The sequence below is a fragment of the Emys orbicularis genome, chromosome 1 (assembly GCF_028017835.1).
Source record: "Emys orbicularis isolate rEmyOrb1 chromosome 1, rEmyOrb1.hap1, whole genome shotgun sequence".
Classification (NCBI taxonomy): Eukaryota; Metazoa; Chordata; order Testudines; family Emydidae; genus Emys; species Emys orbicularis.
The window spans coordinates 259,342,564-259,356,710 of NC_088683.1; the positions used below are offsets into that span (position 1 = coordinate 259,342,564).

A 14,147-nucleotide genomic window follows, 5' to 3' on the forward strand; every position below is an offset into this window, starting at 1 on the left:
TATCTTGCTGCTGGAGCCTTTCCCCACTGTCTGCCCACCGCAATGACAAGTGTGGACACCATCTGCCTTTCACTGCAGCATGTAGCTACACATGTAGTCGATAGTCCCTGTACTCTACACACACACAGCTAATCTATATGTGCTTGCATTTCCCTAAACTGAACTCATGTCATTGTTTGCTTTTTTCCCATGTTCCTAATCGCTCTTGATCCATTTGCATTTTTTTTCCTGGCTGCTGGTTCTAGCTCCTTCCAGTTTAGTGTCCTTTGCAAATTTCAAGCTATTTATGGCTTATTCCAGTCATTAATGAAGATGTTAAATAAAACCTCACCAAATACCTCATTTTGATGCACCTCACTACACACCGGTCTCCAACTTAATATTTTGCCGTTGCCTTTTGCTAGCCAGCCTTAGTGTCCCCATAAATCTTTTCTTCTGTTCTTGTCATGTTAATTTTGAATGTTGAGTTCATGTTGGGTAAATATAAAAGGAGAAAATGTGCCTGCATCCATGTTTACAAATGCTGTTCCTCGGGCGACCACCACTGTCTTGCAGCCAAATACTGCCAGGGTGTCTGAAAATGGCCTTCATGGTGCCTAACTCAGCATGACAAAAGGTGACGTTTGAAGCAGTTGATGTAATTAATTAACCTGAAAAACCTTCAGCTGTTAATTTAGTTTTCATTTTGCTTCATGCTCATAGGCCTTGTCTACATGGAAAAGGGTGTGTGGGTTATTTTTAATACCCTAAAGCAGGAATTTAAAATGTGATAGTTATGAGTCCCTGGCGTGGACACTCTTATTCCAGTATAGGAGTGTCTATGATTTAACTTAAAAGCCTTCCCAAATGACATAAGTGAAACTGAAAAAAATCCCTCTTCTACCAGAATAATTCTCCACATGGGTGGATTTTACTAGCATAACTGGTAAAAATTTTCCCAGATAGTCAAGGCCATAGACTTCAAACCATATATTGGCAGCTTGAGGCCTGCAATAAACTGTATTGGTCAGCCAGCTTTGTTTTTGTGATTTGTAACAGGAAGGTGGATCTCCTAGAAGCCCTGTTGTGTATGGAACCATGCTTTCCTATATGGAGGACTTCTTTAACACTGTTGGAATATCTCTTGGAGACAGACAGGTATGAAACCGCTCTAAAGATCTATCATAGGTGTTATTGTTTGTATTATAACAACAATATAGTAACAGCAGCGGCATTACATCTTACAGAACATCTTACTAAAATATAAGCACCATCTAGGTAAAACTGGTGGTTCTGATTGTTGTAACTGATGCAGAAACAGCGAGGGAAGCATCTGCACTGATACACATGTAAATTGTGTGGTTTAGAAGAGAAGGAAAATTAAACAGCTGAACAGTATAGAACAAAGTATGGGCTGAATTCTGCTCTTGAATATTCCTGTGCCTCTTCTATTGCGGCATTGGTGCGGTGGAAACGAGTTTGGGGCGTGAAACAAGAATATGTTTGTGACAGGTCCTTAAGTACTCGATAAGGTAGAAATGGGGAAGAAAAGGAAACCAGTGAAACGCCAGTGCAAGAGTGCTATGCGGAGAGACGCTAAAAGCCAAAGGCAATAATCCAATACTATATATTTAAAAAATAAATGGGACAGGAGCTGAGAGAGCTGTTCCAGGCTTGTTTTCTGTAGGTCCTAAAATTTGCAGATGCTATTCAGTTCTAAACAAGGAGCAAATTTCCTTTTGTGAGGTAGCAGATCCATATCATAATTTTTTTATGGATTCAAACAAACCTCTATTTATTTATTTATAGTATATACACACACAAGCCTTTTAAAAGCAGTAACTTTTCAGCCATAAATTGAGGTGGTTCCTTTGTATTACTGTGTTAGTTAGAGCAGCTTCTGTATTTGGCTTCTGATCAGCTGTGTATGTTAGGAGCTGGCTATTAGTCCACACATTTGCTTTATGCATTTGTTGTGTTTTTTGGTGACATACTGTATTTGGGGGAATCATGTTCATCTGCATTCTGTGCCCTTTGTACCTCGCTTGATATACGCTTTTCTGAACTTTTGCATACTGTATGGGTTCTCTCGGGCTTTCAGGTGGTGCTGAAGATGTTGGTGTGGGGTAGGATTAGAACACTGAGAACTCTGTGCCTGGTTTCTCTGGAAGAGAGTTTGTTGTAATTGAATGGAAATGATGCCTTGATAAAGGGATGACAGTTTGTTTGGATCTATTACAAACATGCCAGATCCATTCCCTTTGGAAGTGGATTAAGTTAATTCAGAATAAAAGCATCCACAGATGGAGTTAATCAGGAATAGCTATTCTGGAATGACTTCCCGGTTTAGACAAGCCCGGAGTAGTTGTCTGTTTGCCACCTGCCTAGTCGTTGTTGGATGTTGGAAGTTTCTGTGGGCATCTGAAAGTCAAGTCTTAAGGAGGGATTTGGAAATGGATAAGATGCTGGTGCAAAGGTGCCTCACAACAATATAGCTCATTCCCCTTCCTGTACCGGAATAAGTTACACTAGCATAAGCACAGTTACACCACTATAACTGCGTCAAGTATAGCTAAAGCCGTACAACTTTGCCGGCACTGCAAGCAGAAGTGTGATTGCAGCATGGACTAGCATTACCTGCTCCAGCTTTAATCTACATTGCACAGTTCAAAATACCAGTGAAGACATGATGGCATGAACATGTAATACAAGTATGTTCCCAGGGTCCTTGGCAGCTTGTAGAGGCTGCATCACTGCAACAACGCTACTGGTTTTAACTGTGTTAGCTTGATAAAAGCTGGTGGAGGTATGCCAGCCTGTGCTATAATCAGACTCCTGATTGCAATGTACACATGCCTTGCGTGTAGACAAGGCCTTATTTCAGAATGTATTCTGTTGAATGAATACTGCTTAACTCATTTTCTGATGCAATATTTTAATGCTGCTGCTTTTGATTTATAGGTTGTTCCAGAAAACAAAAATTCAGCTACGCTTTCCAGTGTGATTGATGAACTAGTGAGCTTCCGTGTCAAGGTGCGGAATTATGCTCTTGCTATGCCTGGAGCAACAGAAGCGGTGCAGGTGGAAGAAGGTACCATTCTAGCAAAGGAAACAAAACAGGAAGAGAAAGAGACAAGACGGCAGCTATTGCTGGAGCGAGAACCCCTTCTGCAGGCTTGTGACAACCTGCGACGAGACCTTGCTGCATTTGGAATCAACGTAAAGGTTTGAGAAAATATTGTCTTTGCAACTCCTTTAGTAATTCATAGAATCGTAGGACTGGAAGGGACCTCGAGAGGTCATCTAGTCCAGTCCCCTGTACTCGTGGCAGGACTAAGTATTATCTAGACCATTCCTAACAGCTGTTTGTCTAACCTGCTCTTAAAAATCTCCAATGATGGAGATTCCACAACCTCCCTAGGCAATTTATTCCAGTGCTTAACCACCCTGACAGGAAGTTTCTCCTAATGTCCAACCTCAACCACCCTCGCTGCAATTTAAGCCCATTGCTTCTTGTCCTATCCTCAGAGGTTAAGAACAACAATTTTTCTCCCTCCTCCTTGTAACAACCTTTTATGTACTTGAAAATTATCATGTCCCCTCTCAGTCTTTTCTTTTCCAGACTAAACAAACCCAATTTTTTAAATCTTTCCTCATAGGTCATGTTTTCTAGACCTTAATCATTTTTGTTGCTCTTCTCTGGACTTTCTCCAGTGTCAGACAGCACTTATTTTTGCTCTTTTCACACCCTTTGTCAGCATCTCTCAGTACTGTGCTCTACGCTGCGTGCATTTGGACTAGTAGTGGGTAGAAATGAAGTGGTCATGTACGATCAATCGGTTAGCTTTATATTCTCCCCCCACCTCTCTACGGTAGCTATGGCTACTTCTGTAATTACTGAGAGCGTATTATTTAGCTGTTAAAACATCCTCTGCCATGTTCTGAAATCCCCATCTGGCCTTTTGGCTGGATTAAACAAGGGCCAGCAATGGTTATGATGTAGAATGGTAGCAATTTGGAGTAGGCTTGACAAGAAGCGGGGACACTGTTTGCACTGATCTTTCATGCTCTTCGTTAACTTTGGTTTTGGATAGGAAGGTGGGGCTTTCCCCCCAGAAGTCATTGTGAAAAGCAACCTCAGTCCCCTCACTTAAATAGCTCCATTCCTTCTGCACTGTCCCAAGTGCTTGTAGCCACCTTCTTTTCTAGCCCTTCTCTCTGCCTCTAGTCTATCCCTAATGCCACTGTTGAATTATTTTTCCTTCCCCTTTCTCCAGCCATATCTCCCCTTAAAAAACCACCTTAATAGGCTCATTCTCTTCTTCCATCATTTCAAGAGGTGCCTTCTCACCTTCAAGACCTTACCTAATCTCCCTCAATCCAATACTGCTCCTCCCATTCCTCTTGCCTTACTGTCCTTTTCAACGCTTCAGCCCTGTAATTGTAGCACAAGTATTCAGATCTGTGCTACAGTCAGACATCCCCTGCAAAACTGAGCCAATTAACTTTTGAGGCTCATCACTTAGAACTGGCACTAGCAGTGACACAGATGCATTTCTATTTAAGAAACTACAGTCTAAAACAGATGATCGATTTGGTCAGACACTTTATGCTATTTTACTTGTTTCCATTTAAACTTCTTATAGAGCTATATTGACAAAGTCTTACCCACAAATTATTCGTTGTATGGCCTTGCCTGCACTTTTTTGTGCCAAAAATATCCCCTTGTTTCAGCAACAGCAGGAACGTTGCTGAGAAAAGATGCTGGTGGCCACCTGAATCCTATTTACACCAGCACTTTTATTGGGACCCGTGGTGGGAAATTACTGACAAAAAAGCCTCATGTAGAGACAGCCGTGGTTATAAAGTGAGACATCTTCCTGCTGTCTTTTTAAATTAAGAATGTAAGAACTATTTGGAATCTGTCAAATGTAACCACTTAAAAAAAATAATCTTGATAGTACCTGCACTAAAGAAGAGCCAGGAAAATTCCGAATTCGAAGTCTTAGAATGCTAATAAGTTAGTCTTTTTATTAATTTGAATTTAGCCTCCATTAAATCACTAAAGTCCTTTTTTCCTGAAAGCTTATTTTCTTAAACTATCAAAATATTCAAACTTCTTTAAAAATTTATCCTCAAAATCTGATTTACATAATATCATGTTACAAAAGGATTTGTCCCTTTATTGGCTCAGATACTGAAGGTACGGATTTCGTCCAGTGTCTCACTCTTCTTGCTGATACAAACAGATTAATTAAAGTTACATTATTTAAAAAACTGAGTAAGATTATCCAGTAACTCTGGCATGTACTTCACGTAAGTCTGTAAAAAAACTTATTTCAGGTTTAACAGAACTGAATTCTTTTGACTAACACAGTTCATGCTGACAATTAAATAACCTATTGCTATGTTTAATCTGCTCATGTATCAAACTCTAATTTTCTGTTCTATATGTATTTAATTCTGCATACTACTTTAAATATCCCTCATGACTACCAGTCAAACTCGGTAGATCTGAAAATTCCATTACTGGCCTGTTGAACTCTTCAGAGGCACTTTCAGTTTATTTCCCAAAACTGCAATCGAATGGCTAGGTAATAATAGGAGGCAGAAGTGACTAGTTGGACTATCATACTAAGATAATACTTTATTAAAAATATTCAACCTTGCATCATTCTTTTAAAGTTTAAAGAGCTCAAAATGTACTAGGCAGTTTATTCTCATTTAGGGGCTATAAAGGAGGCCTATTTTGTTTTATTTCTGCAAAAGTTATAAACATGAAAACCTAGTCTGATGACTTTAGTTTGAGAAGGTACACACTAAATATTGTTTTTTAAAACAATAGGCAGAGTATCTTCATCATCTAATCCAATATACTTCTTCTATCACACAATGTGGTCTCAGCAATGTTTCAGAACTGAAGTTGCAATATTTTTCTCATGTCAATGCCGTATTAATTAATTTTAAACAAAACTGAGTGTCCACTCCCCCCCCAATAATGTAGCCATCATTTTGAAAAATTGTTCAGTCTTTGCCTCTTAACACAAAGTAATTTAAGATATTTTCTGTGAAAAGATAGACCACTTTTTTTTTTTTTTTTTTTTAAACTTGATCAATAGCAATGCTAGTGAAGCTTGGAAATACAACTAATAATCAAGTACCTACTTGTTTTTTTTAAATGTAATCAGCATTTTTGCTGTTTGAGTTTAATACAGAATGTTTCAGGTTCACTTAGGCTACTTCAGGCATGTGTTATGGTTCTAGGGATTTAAATAATTTAACCAGGTTCAAAGTACTGTGTGTAATCAAAAAAATTACTAGGTTTGACCCACTTATTTATTCTTTCAGGACAGAGGTACTACTTCTACGTGGGAAGTGGTGGATCAACAAAGAGAAGAGCAAAGAACTGAAACCGGCAGCTGATATAGCACAGGAACATGATTGGATTGATCATGTCGTAGTGAATGCTTTAGGAACAACTGTAAATTAATTATTTCCCAATCAAAATTTCAAAAAGGAACCCTGCAGAAACTTGTCTATTAATAAATAGTGTTAACTTAAATACCTCTCTGCTTGCCACAACTTGCTTTTTCCCTTTAAGTCATTATCTTTTTCTGCATGTATTGTGAAATAAGCTGGTAGTAACGTAGGTGGTTTTGTTCAAGTAATGCAGCAATTAACACAACTGAATAGCTGTAAAAATGGGATCTATAATCCAAGTAATTAGCTTATGAGCCAGGTTTGCATATTTTAAATAGGTACATGTTCTATAGGTATTCAGAACAGAGTGCAGCTCAGAAGTTCCCTTTGCTCCTGCTGATTATTCATGCCCACTCCACTGGAGCCAGCCTATGTGGTGACCAAGCTAGGCTTACTGAGGAGAGGTAGAGGCAACCAAGACAAAAAGGAATGACTAATTTTTTTTTAGAACTTAAGGGAAAACCCCCAAATTGTACCAGGAGCATAAAAAAATATACAACATAACACACTTTTCCCCCACTGCAGACAAGGACAAAAAGGTCTGTTCTTGCATAACTTGAGCCTCAGTCTCTTCCAATGAGATTCCCCATAATCATAATAATAAACTATAGGCTACCAACAAATTAACCTTTCTGAGCTTGTACATGCTACTCTTGTCTGTGCAGATACCAAACACGTTAACAAAAGCGCTTATACTGTGTCACTTAAGAGAACAATCAACTTTTCCTCTTCTTGGCTGTAAGTCCAGCTCCATGTCCTGTTCTTTGTTTCTCTTCCAAAGGAAGTGCTCCTTGCAGCTGCTGTACCTTTTTCACCTAGTGGGCCCTCACGTGTCCATTAGGCACCTTTGAACTGTATTTCTTCAACAGAGGCATTCTCCTGTTCATGTACCCTTTGTGGGTGGGTCCCTCATTTACTGTTTTCATCTAAGAATTGTTTATTTCCTTTGTTTACTGGCCCCTTGGTACTGTTATAGTGTAGATTTTACTTCCCTCTACTTCTGTTCACCAGGAGTGTCCGCTCATGGAGCCACGTTTATTTTTTCTGCTTCTCCTAGGCTGAAACCTTTTCTATTTTCCTTCTTTCCACTCCCCTACTTTTATTATCCTGTTCTTTTAGCACCTGACCTCCTACCCAGGCTCCAGTTCATCTGCTAGCTCAGCACCTAGACTCTTCTCCAACAGCCTTTTTTCCCCCCCCTCAACTTCCCTCTTTGAGTGGATGCCCCAGGACAGCATCTGGTGCTGTCAAGGTTACTACTCCTATAGTTTTTGGTAAAATTAGCAGAAGTGCTTTAAGTGACTTAGGCCCCTCTCCCATTGACTATCAGTGAAATTTAAGTTGCTTTTGAATTTGTTCCCACTTATATAGTACTCAGGCTTCTACATTATTTAAACCTCCATAAAACACTGCTATTAAAGTATATAAATAAGTAAGCCACTTAAGCCATCTGTAGTCTCCCATGGCATTCCAGGTCATGGCAAAGATGAACTACAGGTGCTTCCTTTAAAAAAGGAACGACTTGCATTTTCCCCAGCCCAGCAGTATAAAAAGTTGAATTGCAGCTGACATTTTGAAAGCGCCGATCTTACAGAACGGTATGTTGTTTGTGAGGGCAGAGAAGCCAGCATCCTAAGGGGAAAAGGAACATAAGCAATTTAGAAACTAAGGACTGGCTTCTTCTAAAAAGTGTTTTTTAAAATTCAGCTACACTATTCTAAAATATTAAACTGCTTTATAGCCTAATCTGCTAGTGCAGACCTGTGCAAAGTCTCAGAGAAGGTGCTGCAGCACTCTGCACCGACATAGGGCCTATTAAGAACACACTTTTTCCCCACTGTAGACAAGGAAAAAAGGGTCTGTACTTGCATAACTTGAAGTAGGAGCAGGACCTCAGTCTCTTCCAATGAGATTCCCCATAACCACCTCCAGCTCTAGGCTCAGGAATATAAAGTTACAATTAACAGTAGATACCATGAAAACAAGCATTTAAAATATGTAGACTGTTGCTCTGAGTTCTTTAACCTGTAAAGAAACCAGCTCTCACTTCAAGAATGGGTTAGGTAGGAGGGTGGAAAGGGCTTCCACTTACTAAAAGATAACTAGGAACTTTTCTATGGAGCTAGTCTCAATGTATTCTACTGCTGGAAACCCTCCCTTATCCCTACTTAGCCTGTGTTTGCAACCAGCTTCACCACACCCATTTGCTGAACCAGCCACAGGGGCAAAATGTGGGCGGGGCATAGAGGGAAAAGTGTGGTGGGGGAGGTAAATATTCTCTTGCCCTTAAGCTTTAACATTTCACAGGCATAGAACAAGCCTAATTCTTAAACTTCTGATTTTTTCCATATCAGATAATATAGATTAGGGTCTATGAGGCCCTAAACCAGGTTAAGTAAAAGATGCTATCAACTTACAGGCACCTTGAATCAGAAATAGCCACAGGTATTTCTAATTCACTTTTGCACAAAATAAGTTACAGTTCCCTAACAATGGTAGTGGAGAAAGCTCAGGAACTATCAGCATTAGAAATCAATTCTTAACGTGTATAGTACCTCTCTCGCTGAATCATTAATCCTCTCACCACCTCTGTAAGGGAAGTATATACTTTTGAGTATGAAGGAAAACTGATGTTAATAGACTTTCCAAAGACCTTGCAGCAAATCATTGGCCAAGTTGGAATTAGAATTTAGATGCAATATAAGAACTTGAAAAGAACAGAGACCAGCTTTCTGTTATACTTAAGCCAGGATGCTTACACTGAATTTTATACTTTCTAACCATCCCAAAAGGATAGTGTACCTCTCCCAAAGAGGGTACTGAAGTTCATATTCAAACAAAAAACTGGATGGTTTAGGTAACTGGTAGTGCAGTATAGGGTTAAAGGTCTACATTCAAATTCTATTATCTGGAAGTCAGTATGGAGTTCTTCAGTGTTTAAACAAAGCAATTTGTGAAAGGATATGAGGGGGAAAGTAACTTTAGATGATCTACAATGATCTCCTCTGAAAATACAGGTCCTGGCAGAAGTAATGTAATGTATTCAAAAGGCTAAAGATTTGCTTTTTAACCATTTCTTTGACTAGAGAAGCAGTGGTCACGACCAAGCAGTTTTCCTGCCCCGTTTTTGGGTACTGGCACTCTTCAGAAGGCAGGGAAGTTTCTCTCGCACACACACAGCTGGTTGGAAATTTTTCAACAAAATGCTAAAGGGTCTCATGAAAGTGAGTCAAGTTCAGGCTTGTACTGAATCACAGGTAGGGTTACAATGGAAACCTGGCTGGCTCCCTGGCAGACTGAGACCACAGGATTTCCAGGGTCTGTGGCAGTCCTATCATGCAATGAAGTCATCCAGGAAACCCATCTTGAGTCAGGGCTTCCAGGCTCCCTGGTACACACCCGGGAGCCCCAGAACAAAATCAAATTGAGAAATTTCTTGTGATCCCACATTTCAGCCAGCTCTACACACGATACCGTTCATATAAAAATTATCAGTTGTATCAACTCTGTCAGTAATAAAAGTGAATGGGTACGGAGGATAAATCATCTTCAGCTAAGTCTCTTCAGCTACTGTGGGTGCTGTGTGACTAAGCCACTGCAAATAAAGTACACATGACAGTTTTGTTTTATTTGCTATAGTTTTATTTCCTATGGAAAGAAACTTGCTACATTTCCAGAATCTTTTAAAATTAACTTGTAACAATTTGTATACAATGGTGAATAACAAAGTTACTTCTGTGTATAGTTAAAACAAAGGCAAATTGAAATTTATACTGACCTCTGATATCAAGCAATTTCATTTTGAAAAAACAAAAACCTAAAAGGTCTTATTTGATTTGGCTTTCCCTACAAATGTAATTTAGAAATAATACTTCTTACATACCAAATACAAAAACCTCATTTTAAAATCAATTCAACAACTGTTCTAAAACTGTAACTTTTTGATTTTAGGAATTAGAGTTCAAAAGTCATTCCAAGGGGAGAAAACGACAATAGCTTCTGTTCCCCAGGAAAATAGTTTACAAACCAGTGCTTTGGTAAAACACTGCAAAGCCTTTTCTTAGGAGTAAACAACTGCTCTAATTTTAAAAGTCTTAGAACCCCAACAGAATAAAATGAGCAAACATAAAAACCTATTTTAAAAATAGGTTACCAGTTTAGAAAAAAAAACAAAAATGCATTGGGGTGAGGTAGTAGTCACAGTGCATCCAAAAATATGAATTATAAGGGCCAGAGCTACTCAGAAGAGCCTTTCTGATTTAATGTGTTCACTGAAGGAAGTTATTACAAGATGTGAAAGTGCAATCTGACTAATATATAGGGTACTAAACTCCATTCTAGAAATAGGCCACTGGAAAAATGGTTTAAATGAATATGTAACATCTAATAATTACTGTAGTAGATAGTTTACAAAATTAGTCCCTATGCTCTAATGAATATGCACATTGAGTTAGATTATAGGCTAAACCATAGGACAGTAAATTGGTACTTACTGAAACTTCAAGAAATGTACTTCTGATTCCCCCCTATAAATTAGTTTTACCCCAATATTAAACTGTATGTCCAGAAGTTTAAGAAACCCATACTGCACAAATCTCTCAACTTCTGATTTATTCCTGCCTGCATCTACTCAAACAGCAAGACACACACGGAACTGCTGACCTTTCCTCCTTGACACTAAAGTGCTGCCTTTGTTAAATGATGATCCAGCAAAAGCCTTTAAAAACCTTGCTACAGCCAAGGCTTGACCACCCCCACTTTTTTTCTATCCCCTGGGCCCAGTACAGTCTCCTAGTGGACTAACTGTATTTGACTGCCTGCATGGCACTAACATTGTATAATTAAGTGCCGCTTTCTGGCTCCTCAATTATTATTTATGCTGGCAATAAATAGCCACATATGCATACATACAGTAATGTGCTCAGAGCTCTACTCCAGCAGTTTGAGTTATAACTTGTTTTGAGCTGGCATAAAAGCACTCAACCTTCTACCACCACTGACATTTTTGACCATTTAAATATCACTAGTTCCTCACCACACCTAGTACCTTTTCTTCAAATGATTACATTTCACATTGTGTTCCATATTCAATTTTAGTCTAGAGCAGTAGATGGAATATACAGTAAATTATTTCAGCTAAACATAATTCCTACCTTTCATGCCAACACTTCTAGAGTAAATCCTTATTTTAAGGGGGTTCCCCCCCCTCTACTTTTTAAAACGAGAGCCTCATTTTCTCTGAAAAATGAAGAGCAAAAATTTCAAATCAGATATTGCTGCCTCAGTGTCTAAGAATGGGCAAAGGCAACCAATTACATTCAAAATTGAAAGCAACTCCCAAGCTTTCCCTTTCCAAAGAGGCATCTTTAAAAAGGGGAAAAAATATTAATGTGGAGAAAAATGAAGTGCAGTAGCTAATTCTAGATACAGAGTCTAATAACAAAATCATGACAACCTTGGTGCAAGCCAAGAAATTCAGTTCAGCTGGTGGAAGAATTTTACTTTCTTCTTAAGTATCAAGTGCATTTTTGCAGTTCACACACACTTTAGTTATTGCTCAATAACTATGAAAAGAACAGAGGAATACTTTCACTTTAGTTTTATTATATTATATAACAGATCTGCAACTACAGCATATTTCAGCCAAAACATTTTTTGTATTCCAAACTCTTAAAAAACTATCTACATTAATCATTTTTTCTATTCTTAAAAAAAAAAAAAACTACCTAGCATACCAATGCTGCTACAGCACTTGAAAGGGTGCATTACTTATGTATATTCTACTGTAAATGTAATTACTGTTGTAGCCATTGTTCTTCCTTTCCTTCCACTCTGCTGCTTTGGCTTCAGGTTTCAAAAAGTTTGTTAAAAGCTGTTCCAACTTCTGAAACCATATCAGATGTAGTCATTGAACGTCCACATTTTTGAAAGGCTTGGTTGTTACATTGCCTTGTAAGAGAACAAGCACCAAATGCTGCCACTAGAAAAGGATTTTGACTAAAGGAAAAAGGAAAAAAAATCATGTTAATTTTCTTTAAACACTTACACAGGGGAACCTTGCACAATCCCAAAAGGTAGTGGCTTATGAAGATGGAGGGTTGCAGTAAAAATTAAATTCAGCTGGAATACACTGCTGTCTTGTTACTGAATTTAGTGTTAACATAATTTATATGCATGAATGATTTCTGTTATTAATTCTGAGATTCTTCAGTGCTTCCATGTACCTTCTTGATGCTTACATTTTCTATAGCTGTAAGAGTTTCTCAATGTTAGAGTGAAGCACATTTATCCTTATTTACCACCTTATACTGGTTCTTACATTTCCATATTACGGACCCTCGTTAGGCTAGAAATTCAATTATGAAAGTTTCTCCCCTTAGCGCGCCCCCCCCCCAGTGATATAGTACTCAATTATATGAAAAGTAATATTAGGACAGAAGAAGGACAAGATAAAAACAGACTTGCTTTAGTGTAATGGGGGAAGTGCTTAAGTCCATTCCTATCTTGTTTCTGTGTATGAGATTTCTTTTTCCTGAGGGAGGGGGGAGGGCTTTACATTTGTTAGTACCAAATCTCTCCTCCTTCAAGTGCTTGCTCATGTCCATTCCAAAGTAGGTGAGTACTTGCCCCGAGCAGAGCCGCCAGAAAGTTTTCCCCTCAGTGACATCTGTCGGATTAGTTCTGGTGCCCCCTGGAGTCGTGTGCTCATAGCACTGGTATAAAGGGGCCTGCCACCCCCTCAATTCCTTCTTACCACCCGTGAGTCATTGGAACTTCAGCTCATCCTTGCAAAGTACCTCTGTCAGTGGACTTTGTTCTATTGCCTGTACATAGTTATTTGTAGTGGTTAAGTTTCAGTTAGTTTGTTAGTAAGTTAGTTAGATTAGTGGACCGTGCTTAGTGTGGTTAACTCTCCCCCAGCACTGGGGCATGCCTCAGTCCCTGGGGTTTAAGCTGTGTGTGTCATGCCATAAGCTGATGCTGGTTAGTGACCCCCATTCCAGCTGCCTCAAGTGTGTGCGGGAGGCCCACGTGCAGGAGCGCTGCAGGATCTGTAAAGGATTCAGGCCCTGCACTAAGACAGACAGGGACACCAGGCTTAAGCTCTTCTTCATGGAGGTGGTACTTCCTCCTCCCTCAGAGCCAGGCCAGGCCAACTTGGCACCGAGTACTTTGGCCTCAGTAAGAAGCACACCAGCTTCTCTTAGACAGATGCAATGCTGTTCTGCTCTGGCACCAAGGAAAGACGTTCCTTGGGCTTCTTGGTATTCCCGGCACCGACAGTCATCCCTGGTGCCGAACATGACCACTCCTGCAAGGGACTCTCAGCCGGTGCCGAGAAAGCAGCAGAAGAAAACTGACCGAGGGTGATCCTCAACACAGAGATACTGGCAGAATATGACCCATGCCGGGCCACTCAGAGATACCTGCTGTACAGTTGGTGCTGTTGACTCCAGCCCCAGGAAGGGCTCAGTTGAGTCTGGCACCTTTGAACTCTCCAACAAGAGAGAGCCCTTGGACAACTACCCTGGTGTTACCATCCACGCCAGAGGCAGCAAGGGAGGAGCTGTCGCTCCCAATACCACCGTCCCCACCATTTGGGAGTTGTCAGTGGTGGCACAAGAGGCAAGAGCTCCCATGGCACTGACCCCAGGTGCTGTCGAAAGGGGCCACGATGGCACAGCACC

At 39.8% G+C, this 14,147-nt stretch overlaps 2 protein-coding genes across 7 annotated transcripts in view; one reads left to right on the top strand and one right to left on the bottom strand.

The window, feature by feature from the left end:
• The window catches only part of CARS2 (cysteinyl-tRNA synthetase 2, mitochondrial), a 44,830-nt gene extending 38,246 nt beyond the window's left edge, over nt 1-6,584 (top strand). For both annotated transcript variants that reach the window (XM_065416685.1, XM_065416691.1), the window contains 3 exons: nt 1,039-1,137; nt 2,941-3,204; nt 6,328-6,584. In XM_065416685.1, the coding sequence (XP_065272757.1) occupies nt 1,039-1,137; nt 2,941-3,204; nt 6,328-6,402 (438 nt within the window). In that variant the 3' untranslated portion in view covers nt 6,403-6,584. The remainder of the gene's footprint in view (nt 1-1,038; nt 1,138-2,940; nt 3,205-6,327) is intronic.
• Nucleotides 6,585-11,723: 5,139 nt separating this feature from the next.
• NAXD (NAD(P)HX dehydratase) overlaps nt 11,724-14,147 on the bottom strand; it is an 82,201-nt gene continuing 79,777 nt past the window's right edge. For all 5 annotated transcript variants that reach the window (XM_065407498.1, XM_065407481.1, XM_065407490.1 and 2 more), the window contains one exon: nt 11,724-12,456. In XM_065407498.1, the coding sequence (XP_065263570.1) occupies nt 12,306-12,456 (151 nt within the window). In that variant the 3' untranslated portion in view covers nt 11,724-12,305. The remainder of the gene's footprint in view (nt 12,457-14,147) is intronic.